The sequence below is a fragment of the Bos grunniens genome, chromosome 14, assembly GCF_055505025.1.
Source record: "Bos grunniens cultivar Pamir isolate PY7600 chromosome 14, Bosgru_T2T1.0, whole genome shotgun sequence".
NCBI lineage: Eukaryota > Metazoa > Chordata > Mammalia > Artiodactyla > Bovidae > Bos > Bos grunniens.
The window spans coordinates 24190858-24206851 of NC_141178.1; the positions used below are offsets into that span (position 1 = coordinate 24190858).

Genomic DNA, 15994 nt, shown 5'->3' on the forward strand with positions numbered 1-15994 from the left:
AGTCCAAATATCCTGATTGGATTCCAGCTTCCCTAAGTTTTAGCCTCCCAACCAAACTTTTCTTATGACCTAGGGAATATTCCCATTATACTATAGTAGGTTTTCCCAATGGTTTCTATTATTGCTATGGGCATCCTAATACTATATAATAAATGATAATATGAGGTTAATTTTTTTCTCAGATAGCTACAGAGCTCAGGAACATATCCGATTAATTATCATGAAGGTACAATTTAAATTCCACTTGATGGGAGAGAAGTAATTCCAGTTAAGAACCCAAGTTAAATGAAAATATTTTTTCTTACATACATAAATCATACCAGAGTTTAGTTCAGGCTTAAGGTAGAGTTCTATCATGCAGTATTCAACCAAGTTAACAAAATTATTAAAAGATGAAAAGCATAACAGACAAAGAAAGATGAAAAGTACTGCTTGGTTATGACTTAAAGGGAAGATGATGGAAGAGTGGAGATGATGGGAAGGTGCAGATCCCTCAGTGTGAGATGGAAAGGAAAGGTAAGACCAGAAGAGTACGACAGGTAATAAACCAGGGTAATAAGGGCCAGATATGAAGAAGCTTAGAGCAAGCTTCTCCTTGGTGAAAGCTGTTGAAATAGAGGATTGACCCACATCTTGGGGAGAAGTCCTGTGTGATGAGCAGCTTAAAGCCATTCACTCACTTTTGGCACAAGCTCTGGGCTCCAGGATGTCCATTAAGCCCTTAGCCAAAATATTCATGAATTCTATTCCATTATCTTGAAATGAGTGAAAGATTTCTTATGTTTCTATTAAAGTCAACATAAGTTCCTTCCTTCTGCGTGTGTGTTCAATAATGTCTGACTCTTCGTGATCCCATGGACTGTAGCCTGCCAGGCTCTTCTGTCTGCGGGATTTTCCAGGCAGGAATACTGGAGTGGTTGCCATTTCCTCTTCCAGGGGATCTTCCTGACCCAGGGATTGAACCCGGGTCTCCTGCACTGCAAGAAGATTCTTTACCAACAGAGCTATGGATACCTGTATATGTATGGCTATACTCCAGTATAAAATAAAAAGTTTTTAAAAATTGTGCAGAAGCTGATATCATTTCCTCAGCATCCATAGAAGTTTGAACAAAATTATATCCCCTTAAAGATATTGGAACTTGCATTCCATGCAGGTGCTATGCTAGGTACTGTCCATAGGATATTTACTTAGTCCTCAGAACCTTTCTGGTTCTGTTTTTTTTTTTTTTAACTTTTATTTTATTTTTAAACTTTACAATATTGTATTAGTTTTGCCAAATATTGAAATGAATCTGCCACAGGTATACCCGCCCCATTTTATAGATGAAGAAACTGAGTCTCAGAAAAATGTCCAACCTTGTTACCATAAGGATTTGCCTGCTGGCTCAGACGGTAAAGCATCTGCCTACAGTGCGGGAGACCTGGGTTTGATCCCTGGGTTGGGAAGATCCTCTGGAAAAGGAAATGTCAACCCACTCCAGTACTTTTGCCTGGAAAATCCTATGAACAGAGGAGAATGGTAGGCTACAGTCCATGAGGTCACAAAGAGTCGGACACAAATGAGTGACTTCACTCAGTCACTTTGTTACCACGATGAAAGAAGGCATTGGAATACATGTTTGGAGGAGTAGGAATAATCCTTGTTTGTTCACAAGAACATAGGAACAAGAAAAGGCAAAGATGATGAAACACAAGGGGGTCTGCCCATTGAAGCCCTACCAAGGGGGAAACGCCTCTTTTTATTCAGTTCCTTTCCCCCTTCTAAGAAGTCGACAGTTATTTTTCCTTTGGTAATGCAAGGCTCATTAAACAAAGATCCTCTTGGTATCTATTGAGAGATCTTTTTGTCTCTAGTTGTAGTGTTTCATTTATTACTCCCATACACCTAAGTAGGCCATTATGCTATATTTACATTTGTTTAACTAGTTTAATTAAGAACATTGTTAAAAATTTACAAAGACTTCCCCTTTCATGAAATATGGAAATTGAAGGTAGCATTTAGCAGGTTTCCTTGTCAACCACAGTAGTCATTTTTAGGATCCTTAAAGGAGTAATTCGGTTACCCACACAGTTCTCCTTTCTAAGATCATGCAAATAGAAGCCTTTCCTTAAGCAAGCCCACAAATGTGCTAGCAGCATTCCAGACTCCAGCGACAACAGTGGAAACATGTCACCTTCAAGTTTTGATTGGGACGAGTGTCTGGTGGGAAAGAGCAGAAAGAAGAGGGAAAATACAGAAAATATAGACTGCTTGCCTTTGTCTTTTGCTTATTCCAGGGGCTATAAAAGGAGTTGTAGAGTACTTAGGTATTTGAAGTGATGGAGAGTTTCATTAATTAAGTATCAAGCCCTTTATCAAATATTTAAGATTCATTGCTGATGTCCTCCAGTGTGAGACATAAATTTAGCAACTCTGATCAGTTCTAAAACAGGCCAGCATAAAATGTAAGCAGTTTCTGGTGATAAAATAGTTTGCTCTGTGGACTGAAGATAAAACTTGTCACATTTACATTTTGAAAAGAATCTTTCCTGAGAACTAAAGAGCAGTTGGGCTTCCCGGGTGACTCAGTGGTAAAGAATCTGCCTGCTAATGCAGGAGACGTGGGTTTGATACCTGTGTTGGGAAGATCCCCTAGAGAAGGAAATGACAACCCGTTCCAGTATTCTTGCCTTGAAAATTCCATGGACAGAGGAGTCTGGCGGGCTACAGTCCATGGGGTTGCAAAGAATCGGAAACAGCTGAGTGACAGAGCATGCACACAGGCAGAGAGCAGTTGGATTTCTTTCAGTAAAATGTAGCACCTTTCCTTTCAATTCCTACTCCTTCGTACCGCCTCTCCCCACCCTACCCCCCCCAAAAAAAAAACTTGCTTTATGCTGAAACTCGTTTGATCTTAAAACAGTTTGTAAAAGGCACTATAGAAAATTAACATTTCTGTAGGTGAAAATGGTCAAATATTGGTGATTTCTTAGAGTTTTTAGGGTTTAATATATTTGTAGTGTAGTCTACATCTTTGTATGCCTAACTGTGCTTCTCTGGAAAACCATGTTGGAACAAATCCAAGTTGTTGCCTCGATGACCTTCACCTTGTTTCTTAACGTATTAATCTAATGCTGCTCACAGCACTACTGTAACTTTCAGCTACAGTGCATAAACTTCAGACTCGGACAAGAATGATGATGTTGGAGGACCATGGCATTAATAAGTACATAATCCTGTGCAAAGTAAACCCCTGTTTGCTCAAGTATGTGGTACTCTAAGTGATTTTTGGTATTGACTCCTTGAAGGTCATTGCATGCAGCTTGCTTAACTTGGAGATACAGCCTTCAACCTGATTTCAGCAAAGCAAACAAAGTGTTTTAATATACAGTCATCATGACCTGCCTCCTTGGATCAGACCCTCTCCTGGCCTCATTCTTAAATGACCTTGAAACTCTATATAATCTGTCCTCTTTCTCCTGCACCCCATCTTGTTGATGGAGGGCATCTTGTTGACCCCATCTTGTTGACCTCATCTCCTGCTTCTCTCCTGCAGTCACTTTGTTCCTCTAATGCAGAAAAACAAGTTCCCCATTTGCTGAAATACTTCTCCCCAAATTTCTCACAGCTTCTCCCTTCATGTCTCTTCTCAGAAGTCTGATGGTCCGAGAGCCCTCCATTGGCTCTCCTTTATGTAACAATATGCTTGGCCACTTTTGTTGGCTATCCCTTTTACTCTGTTTTAATCACAGCATTTCTCACCACCTGATTTGTTATATATCGGTTTGTTTTGTTACTTATTACTTGTCTTCCTCCATGAGAATGAGGATTCCACGATGGCAGATATTTTGCCTCTTTGTGTTCGCTGTGTGTTCCTGGTCCCCTAAATATCAGCTGATGCAAAGTAGCCTTTCAAGGAATGAATGAATAGCCCCTTTCAGTTCACGGAAAGCAGGGGGACGAGGTCCAGCCAACCCAGTGAGGAAAGGGTTCTTCTTTAGATTCACTCTACTCTGGCCCTCTTTGGGAGGCTAGAGGCAAGACTTTCATTCTGTTTCTTTTTACTTGCTGCTTTGGGGCAAGCAGCTATTCAGTAACTATATATAATCTTAATTTTAAATGAATAAGTTAAAAATTTAGCCAATTTCCAATGGAAGCTCTATTGGAGTGTACTGTATACTCAGAAAAGATGCAGAAACCGTAGATGATGAGATTTTCACAAAGTAAACACATCCTGGTACCCAGAACCCAGATCAGGAAACAGAACAGTCCCAGAGTCCCAGAAAGCCATTCCTGTCTCTGTCCGTGTAATGTGTGTGTGCTCCGTTGCTCAGTCATGTCCAACTCTTTGCAACCCCATGGCCAGGCTCTCCTGTCCATGGGATTTTCCAGGCAAGAATACTGGACTGGGTTGCCGTTTCCTTCTCCAGGGGATCTTCCCAATCCAGAGATCAAACCTGTGTCTCTTGTACCTCCTGCATTCGCTGGTGGATTCTTTCACACTGCACCACTTGAAAAGCCCGTGAATGTAATAACTCCCCACTATCCACACTTTTAATAGCAGAGAGAGTTTGATAGTTCTATCTGAACTTCATATAAACTGAATTCCGTAGCATGAGCCTTTCTCTGTCTGCCTCCTTTTGCTCACGTTATTTTTATGAGACCCATCCGTGTCATTACAAGCAGGTGTAGTTCTTTCATTTCAGGAGCTGTATAAAATTCCATTTTATAAGTATTATCACAACCCATTTACCCATTTCTACTATTGGTAGGCATTTGGGCTGTTTTTGATATTTATGTATTCATAAATAGTGCTTCTATGAATATTCCTGATTGGCCTTTTGGTGAATATGTCTATATTTGTGTAGCATAAATATTAAGAATATAATGCGTGACGCAAAAGATGCATGCCTTCAGCTAAGATTGTGGCAGGAATTTGCCCAGAGTGGTCTCCACTGTCAATGTCCCGGAATTCCAATTGCTCCTTATCACTACACTTCATGTCACGTCTTTGACATTTTAGCCAGTCTGGTGGTTCTGTTTTGAGTGTGAAGTGATCTTAATTTATATGTCTCATGACTAGTGCTGTCTAGCACTTGTTAATATACTTGTTGGCAATTTTCATAAAGCAGGTCAATTTTCATGAATATTAAGTAGATCACATAGGTAGTATGTAAACCAGTCCATCCTAAAGGAAATCAGTCCTGAATTTTTGTTGGAAGGACTGATGCTGAAGCTGAAACTCCAATACTTTGCTGTCTGATGCGAAGAACTAACTCATTTGAAAAGACCCCGATGCTGGGAAAGATTGAGGACAAGAGGAGAAGGGGGCAACAGAGGATGAGATGGTTGGATGGCATCGCCGACTCCATGGACATGAATCTGAGTAAGCTCTGAGTGTTGGTGATGAACAGGGAAGCCTGGCGTGCTGCAGTCCATGGGTCGTAGAGTCAGATTTGACTGAGCAACTGAACTGAACTGAACTGAAATATAGCAGATATGCTACAGGTGATAATTAAATGACTAAATTTGAATAAGCACTGCTTTCATTAAAGAATCTTTTAATAATTGGCATATTCTATTCCTTTAACAAAGATTTTTCTCTGATAAATTCAATTTAATAAAGACTTGTTGAGAGCTCATTATGAATAACCTCCCATGCAGAATGGTGTCAGGCCACCAAGGTCTGTGTCATAGAAAGTGTCCAAGAGAAGGCCACATGTAAGCCAAGTGTAGAAGCAGGAGCAGGGTCTGACCAGTGGGGCAGAAAGTGAAGCTAATACACTGGAAAAGCTTGACTAAAACCTGGAGGTGTGAAATTTTATGAAACTTTTAGGAAGTTGCAAATGTGCAGGTGTGATTACCATAACTGATAAAACTGTCAACTAGTTTTCTGTAGGGAATTAAGACTTGAAAAATGACACTTAACATTAGCCTCCAAAAGTACCAAGCACGGGTATGCTGGGCTTAGGGTTCAGTTACGTTACAAATATCAGGTTGTGTAGCTTGAAGTATTTGAATTTCAGGCATATCACTTACCAATTACTTTTACACCAAGAAAAATGTTATCATGCTCTCGTGGGCTTTTGCTTTTCCTATTAGACCTATGTCCGTTCTCTAAAGTTTAGGAGGAGCAGTAGTATACTTACTGTCATTAAGAGTATCTGGAGAAACAGTATAAACTCTGTAATTTTTCCAGCTAAGATGCTGTTACCAATGAAACAGAATAGCACTGGCAGCCTCTAGTTATACAGATAAACATTTCATTATTCTTCTGGGGGTTGCAATTATTTGTTTCTAACTAATGTTTTACTGTGACATTAAAAAATACTCTGCTCAAAACTTCAAGCGATTCCTCAGTGCATTGTGTTTGTCTGAAACCAGATTTTAGTTTGCTATTCGAACAGTTAAAGTCCTTTATCACCTTACATTTGAATGTATTTTAATGAAATGTTCTGATTAGAAGATCCCCTCCCCTCAACTGGTTTCAAAAATATTTGAAGGATTTAAAATACTGTAGGGAAGATCTGTAATTTCTGAATAAACCTTGTTCTATTTCAAGGCCAAATGTAACTCAGTTGTTGACAAAAATTATGATGGAGATAAATGTGAAAAAAAAAAATGTGTCTCTCTCTGGAGTCAGGAGTTATCACATGTGGTATGCTCTACCTGTAGGTTGAAGAAAAAGTCCCAGTCGGTGGATATTACTGCTCCAGGGTTCAACCCTTTGGCTGGTGCAGGAAAGCAAATGCCACAAGCCAGTAAGCCCCCGGCACCCAAGACGCCCATCATTGAAGAAGAACAGAACAATGCAGCAAATTCCCAGAAACATCCTTCCCGAAGAAGTGAGCTGAAGAGGTTCTACACCATTGGTGAGTGCCATGATTTATGCAAATGAGTAGATGACGTCTATTGAATCAGAACCGTGAATGTGAGGGGCTGTGGTTAATGTCACCTTGTTTATATAATATATATAACTGTTGCTCAGTATCCATGGGGATTGGTTCCAGGACCCCTAAAGGACACCACAGCTGAGGATGCTCAAGTCCTTTATATAAACCAGCATAATATTTGCATAGAACCTACACGCATCCTCCCATATACTTTAAATCATCTCGAGATTACTTATAATACCAAATAGAATATGCTGCTACTGCTGCTGCTAAGTCGCTTCAGTCGTGTCTGACTCTGTGCGACCCCACAGATGGCAGCCCACCAGGCTCTGCCGTCCCTGGGATTCTCCAGGCAAGAACACTGGAGTGGGTTGCCATTTCCTTCTCCAGTGCATGAAAGTGAAAAGTGAAAGTGAAGTCACTCAGAAAGTGTCCGATTCTTCGTGACCCCATGGACTACAGCCTACCAGGCTCCTCTGTCCATGGGATTTTCCAGGCAAGAGTACTGGAGTGGGTTGCCATTGCCTTCTCCAAATAGAATATGAATGCTATGTAAATCATTCTGGGTGTAAAACAATTGCAATTTTTTTTTTTTGGAACTTTCTGAATTTTTCTCCCCAAATATTTTCAGTCCTTGTTTGGCTGAATATGTGGATGTGGAACTTGCAGATACAAAGGGGCAACTGTATTTCTGGTGGTTTCCATGGACATTTTCTCATACAGCCTGAACATAGAGTTGGAAAAATACCACAAGCCTTCAGCAAAGTTAAGTAAGAGAGTAGGCTTGAAGACTTTCTATATCCTGCCTAACAGAAGTAACTTACATATAGATATATGATTTTCTAAGTTTTAAGCTTATGTGCTGTTGTTTTCATTTTTGCCAGTCTTTAGCCAGTGCTGTTTTCTCTGTGGGTTTTGGGTTTTTGTTCTTTTCATTTTCCCTCCAGGCTCTCAAGTGGCTGACCCTGTTCTGTTGGGTTGTTGAGGCAGTGGTTGATGTCAGCCTGTAACTAACAAAGCCACTAAGAAAATAGAAAATTATTACATTCTGAAGAAGGACGAATAATGTTGTAGATCTGTTTTCACCTTGCACATTACATTGGAGAGAGTGAATCACGTCCAGATCCCATTGTATGATAAGATAGTAGGCTAGGGAGAGGGTCTGTCCACATTTAGTTCAGTTCAGTTGCTCAGTCATGTCCGACTCTTTGCAACCCCATGGACTGCAGCACGCCAGGCTTCCCTGTCCATCACCAACTCCTGGAGCTTGCTCAAACTCATGTCCATCCAAAGTTTGCTGTACATCCAGAACTATTTACATAGCATTCATTTTATATTCAGTATTATAAGTAACCTATCTACATTGTGTCCCTTTTTTCTCAAGTAGAATAATATCCTATAATTCTGAACTTTAACACCTAAAGTGTTTGAGATAATACAAATAAGTTGTATTGCCCACTTTTATGTACCAGTGTTTGCTTATCATGTCTTTGACCTTGATTTCTACCTCTCAGTAACAATTTTCAGTGTGTGTGGTCTAATTGAGACAAAAGTTGCTAGACGTATATATGGCAGAGGTCATACATGGGGGAGATGAATTTACCCAAGAAGATGATGGATGCAGCGGTGTTGCTTATTATCTCTTGGAGAGATTTAATCATCACCGAAAACCCTTACAGTAGATGCTGTTGGCTTAATGGTTTTACCAAAGTTACATTAAAGGGCTCATGTTTTACATGGTATCCAATACCCCTGCGCTCCCAACATGGGATGTTTGTATTATTTTTCTCAGATATTTTAGTGTCTCTATCTAGAAATGTAATCGTATCAGATTTCAACTCTGATTCCCACACCAGTTTTCTATGTGACTTTGTGCAGTCATTATACTCTGTCTTTGGGTTAAATTACTTCCTTCACACTTAAAGAGATGCCTCCATGTATGTCTAGTTGTATTCAGGATTTGGCGCCTAAAACCATGCTTTCTCTTCCCATTATGTCTTCTTCCTATATCTGTTCTCAGGTTTCCTCTTTCCAGATGAAGCTATTTGTGTCTTACTTTTTTAATGGGTGTCTTTCAGGATGTCAGTGGTCACCTATAATGAGACTTGATATGAGAGAAGGTAGACAGGAACATATTTCCATTTGTAAAACTTATAATAGCAGAGTTCTAAAAAGCAATCAGCTGCAAAAGCCCATGGCATTTACATAACTGCCTCTCTCCATTTCCCAGTGTCCTCTCCTTCCATCTTTCAACATGTCCACAACCATCTGCTGCTTTTCTGATTTATTAACTAGCTAAGATGACAGTATTTTTCCTTCAGAAAACAAAACTTATCTTACAACTTCAGTATTCCTTAAAGATGAGAACATGAGAGCAAAAAATTGACCAGCTTGATCAAAGGAAATAAAGAGCTAAGCATGGAAAATAAAAGTATAAATTGTGTTTGAATTGCAAAAAGATGAACTGTGTTATTTTAAATAGCCCTGCCACTAGTGAATGGTTAAGTATTGGATTTGCAAGAATTTTATTCATAACTGCTGTCAGTGACATGTCTGTATATTAAAATAGACAAAAGAATTGTCAACTTTCCTTTTTTGATATCACCCTTCTACTAATTTGGACCTGGAGACATTTTCAAGATTGAAATATTAGCAACCATGTAAATCACCTGTGTTGAAAGATCATTTTGCAGAACAAGTCTATTTAGTATCCCTTGGTAAATGTGTTGGTGATAAACAACAACAATTTTAATTGCCATTTATGAGTAATTCTCAATACCAGGCATAAGTTAAGTTCCTTCAATCTCAGTTGATCTTCACAAGTCTTGTTAAGTACTATAGTCTCTGTTTATGGATGAGAGATAGAAAATTAAAGGAATTAAACAAAAAATTGTGAGCCAGAGATAGCCGACTCTGTGAATGAAATTAACCTTCTCATGACATTTTAGCATTAGCCTCTGTCACTCAGAATGATACCAACCCCCTTGACAAAGAGGTGAGCCAAGAGTTTCTATCGAAAATACAGTAGAGTGATATTTTTACTGCAATCCCCGGATAATTTCACTTAAGTTAACCATGCCAACTAACCCATCCACTGGCCAATATACCCTTTTGTTTAAAGATACTATTCAGTATGGTACATATATACAGTGAAACATTGCTCAGTCATAAAGGAATAAAACAGTGCCATTTCCAAAAAAATGGAGAGACCTGAAGACTGTCATGTAGAAAGAAGTAGGTCAGAAAGACAAAAACAGTATTATATAATGTGACTTATATGTGGAATCTAGATAAGTGGTACAGGTGAACTTACTTGCAAAGGAGAAATAGAGACATAGATGTAGAGAGCAAACTTATGGTTACAGAGCGGGGAAGGGAGGGATGATTGAATGGGGAGATTGAGATTGACATATATACTCTACCATGTATAAATCTAGACAGCATATTAAAAAGCGAGACATTACTTTGACAACAAAGGTCTGTCTAGTCAAAGCTATGGTTTTTCTAGTAGTCATGTATGGATTTGAGAATTGGACTGTAAAGAAAGCTGAGCACCAAAGAATTGATGCTTTTGAACTGTGGTGTTGGAGAAGACTCTTGAGAGTCCCTTGGACTGCAAGTAGATCCAACCAGTCCATCCTAAAGATCAGTCCTGAGTGTTCATTGGAAGGATTGATGTTGAAGCTGAAACTCCAATACATTGGCCACCTGATGGGAAGAACTGACCCATTTGAAAAGACCCTGATGCTGGGAAAAATCAAAGGCAGGAGAAGAAGATGACAGAAGATGAGATGGTTGAATGGCATCACTGACTCAATGGACCTGAGTTTGAGCAAGCTCCAGGAGTTAGTGATGGACAGGGAAGCCTGGTGTGCTGCAGTCAATGGGGTCGCAAGGAGTTACACACAACTGACTGACTGAACTGAACTGATGTATAAAATGCACTTTTCTGGTGGCTCAGCTTATAAAGAACTTGCCTCAGTGCAGGAGACACAAGAGATGGGAGATCGATCCCTGGGTCGGAAGATCCCCTGGAGAAATGGCAACCCCTCCCAGTATTCTTGCCTGGGAAATTCCATGGACAGAGGAGCCTGGTGGGCTACAGTTCATGGGGTCGCAAAGAGTTGGATACGACTGAGTGTGCACACACACACATACACACACACACATATGTATAAAATAAATATCTAATGAGAACCTAATATATAGAACAGGGAACTCTGAAAAACTAAAAACTAGGCAACTCTAGGAACTCTAGGAAAACTAAAAAGGGGATTATGTGTATAACTAATTTACTTTTCAGTACAGCAGACACTCACACGATATTGTAAAGCAACTATACTCCAATATAAATTAAAAAAAAAAAAAAATAAACATAGCTTTCAGTGCCTCAACTTATGACTCACACAACTGGAAAAACCCTCTTGTGGCTAAGTTGACTACTACATTTAAATTTAGCAATGAAATGATTTATGAAAATTCAAGCAATAATTCAGAGAATTTTTAAATTAAAAAAAGAACTTCAATTAAAAATAAATGACGTTTTCAAAAAGAGCTAAAACTTTTTTGGAATTATTTAAGTGTCCCTTAGTGGCTGAGTCGCTGCAGTAGCTTTTCTAGAAATTTCTTTTGATCTCTCAGCTTTTATCCCTCGTGAACTTGTTTATGGATCTACTTCCTATTGAGAGAACTCTACAAAGAGAAATTAGTGCCTCCTTATGTAGGCAGTAGATTCAGGTCCTTAATTATTCTTAATAGCAGAAATATTTGGAGGAGTAAATGGCAACCCACTCCAGAATTCTTGCCTGGAGAATTTCAGGGACGGGGGAGCCTGGTGGGCTGCCGTCTATGGGGTCACAAAGAGTCAGACACGACTGAAGTGACTTAGCAGCAGCAGCAGAAATATATTAAGCCTATTATAGCAACCAAAACATGGCACAGCATAAATTCATTACTTTTTGTAGGAGAATAATTCATCTTACAAGAAGTGTAATAAAATTTTGTTGTTTTGAAATAAGTAGGGGAAAAGCTTTTCTCTTTCAATGTGAGATATATGAGTCTTTAGCTAGATTGAAACAGTTGTAATCACGGTATCAGGACTATGGCTAAAGAAAGAGCTTTCTCTGTGCTGCTTCTGTCACTAAGTGTACAGTCTTGCACAGTTATTTACCAACACTTGACCTTAACTTTCTCATCTGTACAGTGATAGATTTATAGCAAATTGGTCTTTCTGAGTATTTTTTTTCTCTTGCATTCTTTATTTTACAATTGACCGTGTAAAATATTGTATTCATTTTCTATTGCAATGAAACAAATTACCACAAACTTAGCTGTTTAAAACAACACCCATTTATCAGTTCATAGTTGTATAGGTCAGAAGTCCACATAGCATGCCTAGGTTCTCTGCTCAGGGTGTATCTACAAGGCTTAACTCAAGGTATTAGCTGGGCTGAGTTCTTGTCTGCAGATTGGTCCAGCTAGGGAAGGATAGACCTCCAACAAAGGGAGTGAATGCTTCTAAGTTCATTCCTTTTGTTGGCAGAATTCAATTCTTCTCCTTTGTAGGACCGAGGTCCCCTTTCCCTTGTTGGCGATCGGCTGAAGCTTCACTCCTAGCTTTCAGAGGCTACTCTCTTCGCGTGTCACGTGGCCTTTTCCATCTTCAAGCCAGTAACTGTGTGTCAGATATTTCCCATGATGCATCTCTGACTTTCTCTCCTCAGGCTTGCAAGAAAGCTTTCTGCCCTTAAAGGGCTTGTGTAGTTAGGTCAGGGCCACAGAGATGATCTCCATGTTTGAAAGTCAACAAAAGCTAATCATGGGAGTGATGTCCATCACCATCACAGGCCTGGGGATCTCAGGAAGGGTGAGAGGGGTAAGAAATATTGGGAACTATTTTAGCATTTTGCCTAATACATTTTACACTACTTACCCCATGCACACTCAACCACAACACAGCTGAAAAAAATTTTCAGAAAACATTTCCTTTCTATTCATTATAATTGTTATTTTCTCATGTCTTAAATGCAGTCATTTAAATTTAATGTAGTCATTTAATTTAGCTCACTAAATTGATTGCATGTTCTGTTAAGGAGCTGTGACCTACAACTGGGCTAGATATTTGAAGTTCTTCACATACTTAAAATTCTATGATTATTTTTAAACGAAAGTGCTAATTAGAACTAGAATAATACAACATTAAATTAGTGGACTAGCTCTAATGGCTAAACAGATGAAAAAAGAATAGAATTCTTCCCTACTCTAATTTTTGTTCATGCTCAATAAAGCCATTTGAGTTTGGCAGTTTATATGAGGAACCTGCATAGCCTTGAAAAACATAATCCCTACTTTAAAAACATGTATAATATCATATATGAAACGAGTCGCCAGTCCAGGTTCGATGCACGATACTGGATGCTTGGGGCTGGTGCACTGGGACGACCCAGAGGGATGGTATGGGGAGGGAGGAGGGAGGAGGGTTCAGGATGGGGAACACATGTATACCTGTGGCGGATTCATTTCGATATATGGCAAAACCAATACAATATTGTAAAGTTAAAAAATAAAATTTAAAAAAAATTTTTTTTTTTAAATGGAAGATGAGGGAATTCCCTGGTGGTCCAGTGGTTAGGGGTCCGAACTTTCACTGCCAAGGTCCTAGATTTGCTTTCTGGTCGGGAATCTACGATCCCACAAGCCTCGTGCTGTGTCCAAAAAGAAGAAGGAAAAAAAAAAAAAAAAACAGATGGAAGATGAAATCAAATAATAGACTCATTTTTCATACTCCACGTACTTGCTACCTTTAATCCAGAGAACTACATGCAAGGACTTCTGAAAGAGCTGTAAGGTAGGCGTAGAGGTAGAGAAGAAGGCTAAGCACACAGGACCCCAAAGTGTCCCATCGCTCCCTAAGCTGAGCTTGTACGGTCCAGGTAATATTTGTTCCTTGGTTCAGAGTCTTAAAGCCAAAATTCCAGCATCTGTGACTGTTAGTAAAAGGTGCTCATTTCTTTCCATTCTGAGATTTTCCCCTTGAAAGTTAGGAAGTGCGACAGCTCTTGAATAGATGCTCTGTAATCAGAGTCATTCATTGACACAAAATGCTGATTAATCTCCGATCAGACCTTGCTGTGGGAGGCCTGATAGCAGATGCTGTTCAGAATAAAAAGAGTAAAACAGAGATCTCTGCTTTCAAGGTGTTTACTGTGTGTGTGGTGGGGGGGGGCGGGGAGTTGGGAGGAGGGAGTGTCTGATTAAAGCAGGCACGTCATTGAGTGGAACACAAGACAGATGCCCCCCAGTGCCATGGTGAGGGGTGGGGTGCAGAGGGGAGATGAGAGAGGAGCAGGAAGGGCAGGAGAGGTTCACTCCAAGTGCAGTGGAATCCAAAAGATGGACAAATCACATCAGATTGTAAAAACACAGGGGCTCTTTATTGACTGCATAGATCCAGCCACTCTTCACCACCCTCCACTGTCCTTGCTTATCAGCTGCCTTGCATCTGGCACCTACCTGTCTTCCTTATCTTCTAGTGTTGTCTGTCTCCATACCAACTGTCACTTCTTATGAGGAGGGAAGGATGCCATAAATTTCACTAATCCCAGCACTTAGTTCAGTGTGAGGCACACAGTAAGTGCTCAATAAACTTTAGGGATGGGACAGAGGAGTGAGAGAGGGGTGCTAGGGGAGGTGGAGGTGACGATCCTTGCCCTTCTCAGTGGGGGAAGAGGGAGGAGACCTGTTAAAAGTTCAATTTAAGGAAGAGCTTTGAAAACTCAGCGCACTAGAGAAGGATTGGAACCCCTGCTGTGAGGAGCAGTGAATAAGATCATACAACCTTGATATCTGTTAGAAAATAAAAAGTTTAGAGTTAGCAAAGCCCTCATTTTAATTTTTTTAAATTGCAGCATAATTGATTTATAATGTTGTGATAGTTTCTGTTGTGCAAAGCAACTCAGTTATACATACATTTTTTGGGGGGGTTTCTTTTCTTTTATACTTTATTACAAGATGTAGAATATAGTTCCCTGTGCTATACAGTAGGGCCTTGTTGTTTATTTTAGATATAGTAGTGTGTATCTGTTAATCCCAAATTCCTAATTTATCCCTCCCCCAACCTTTCCCCGTTGGTGAAGGTGAAAGTGAAGTCACTCAGTCATGTCTGACTCTTTGCAACCCCATGGACTGTAGCCTAGCAGGCTCCTCCATCCATGGGATTTTCCATGCAAGACTACTGGAGTGGGTTGCCATTTCCTTCTCCAGGGGACCTTCCCGACCAGGGATCAAACTGGGCTCCCACACTATAGGCAGATGCTTTACCATCTGAGCCACCAGGGAAGTCTCTTCCGCTTTTTTAACAGTTAGTCTTCTGTGGAAAAGGCAATGGCACCCCACTCCAGTACTCTTGCCTGGAAAATCCCATGGACAGAGGAGCCCGGTAGGCTGCAGTCCATGGGGTCGCTAGGAGTCAGACACAACTGAACGACTTCACTTTCACTTTTCACTTTAATGCATTGGAGAAGGAAATGGCAACCCACTCCAGTGTTTTTGCCTGGAGAATCTCAGGGACCAAGGAGCCTGGTGGGCTGCCGTCTATGGGGTCGCACAGAGTCGGACAAGGCTGAAGCGACTTAGCAGCAGCAGCAGTCTTCTATATCTGTGAGTCTGTTTCTGTTTTGTAAATAAGTTAATTTCTATCATTTTTTTAGTTTCCACATATAAGTGATATTATATAATATTTATCTTTCTCCTACTTCACTTAGTATGATAATCTCCAGGTCATCCGTGTTGTTGCAAATAACATTATTTCACTCATTTTATGGCTTTATTCCATATATATATGTATATATACACATACATACACACACATATACATACATATACTACATTTTCTTTATCCATTCATCGATGGACATTTAGGTAGCTTCCATGTCTTGGATATTGTAAATAACACTACATTGAACATTGCGGTGCATGCATCTTTTCAAATTAGAGTTTTTGTCTTTTGCATATATGTGGCCAAGAATGGGATTGTTGGATCATATGTTAACTCTGTTTTTAGTTTTCAAAGACCCTCCATACCGTTGTCCATAATGGCTGCCCCAATTTACATTCCCACC

The 15994-nt window shown here is 39.9% G+C and overlaps 1 protein-coding gene across 8 annotated transcripts in view; it reads left to right on the plus strand.

Moving 5' to 3' along the window:
- OXR1 (oxidation resistance 1) overlaps positions 1-15994 on the plus strand; it is a 543094-nt gene that overhangs the window by 258252 nt on the left and 268848 nt on the right. For all 8 annotated transcript variants that reach the window (XM_086336281.1, XM_086336276.1, XM_086336273.1 and 5 more), the window contains one exon: positions 6658-6854. In XM_086336281.1, coding sequence (XP_086192407.1) covers positions 6658-6854 — 197 coding nt within the window. The remainder of the gene's footprint in view (positions 1-6657; positions 6855-15994) is intronic.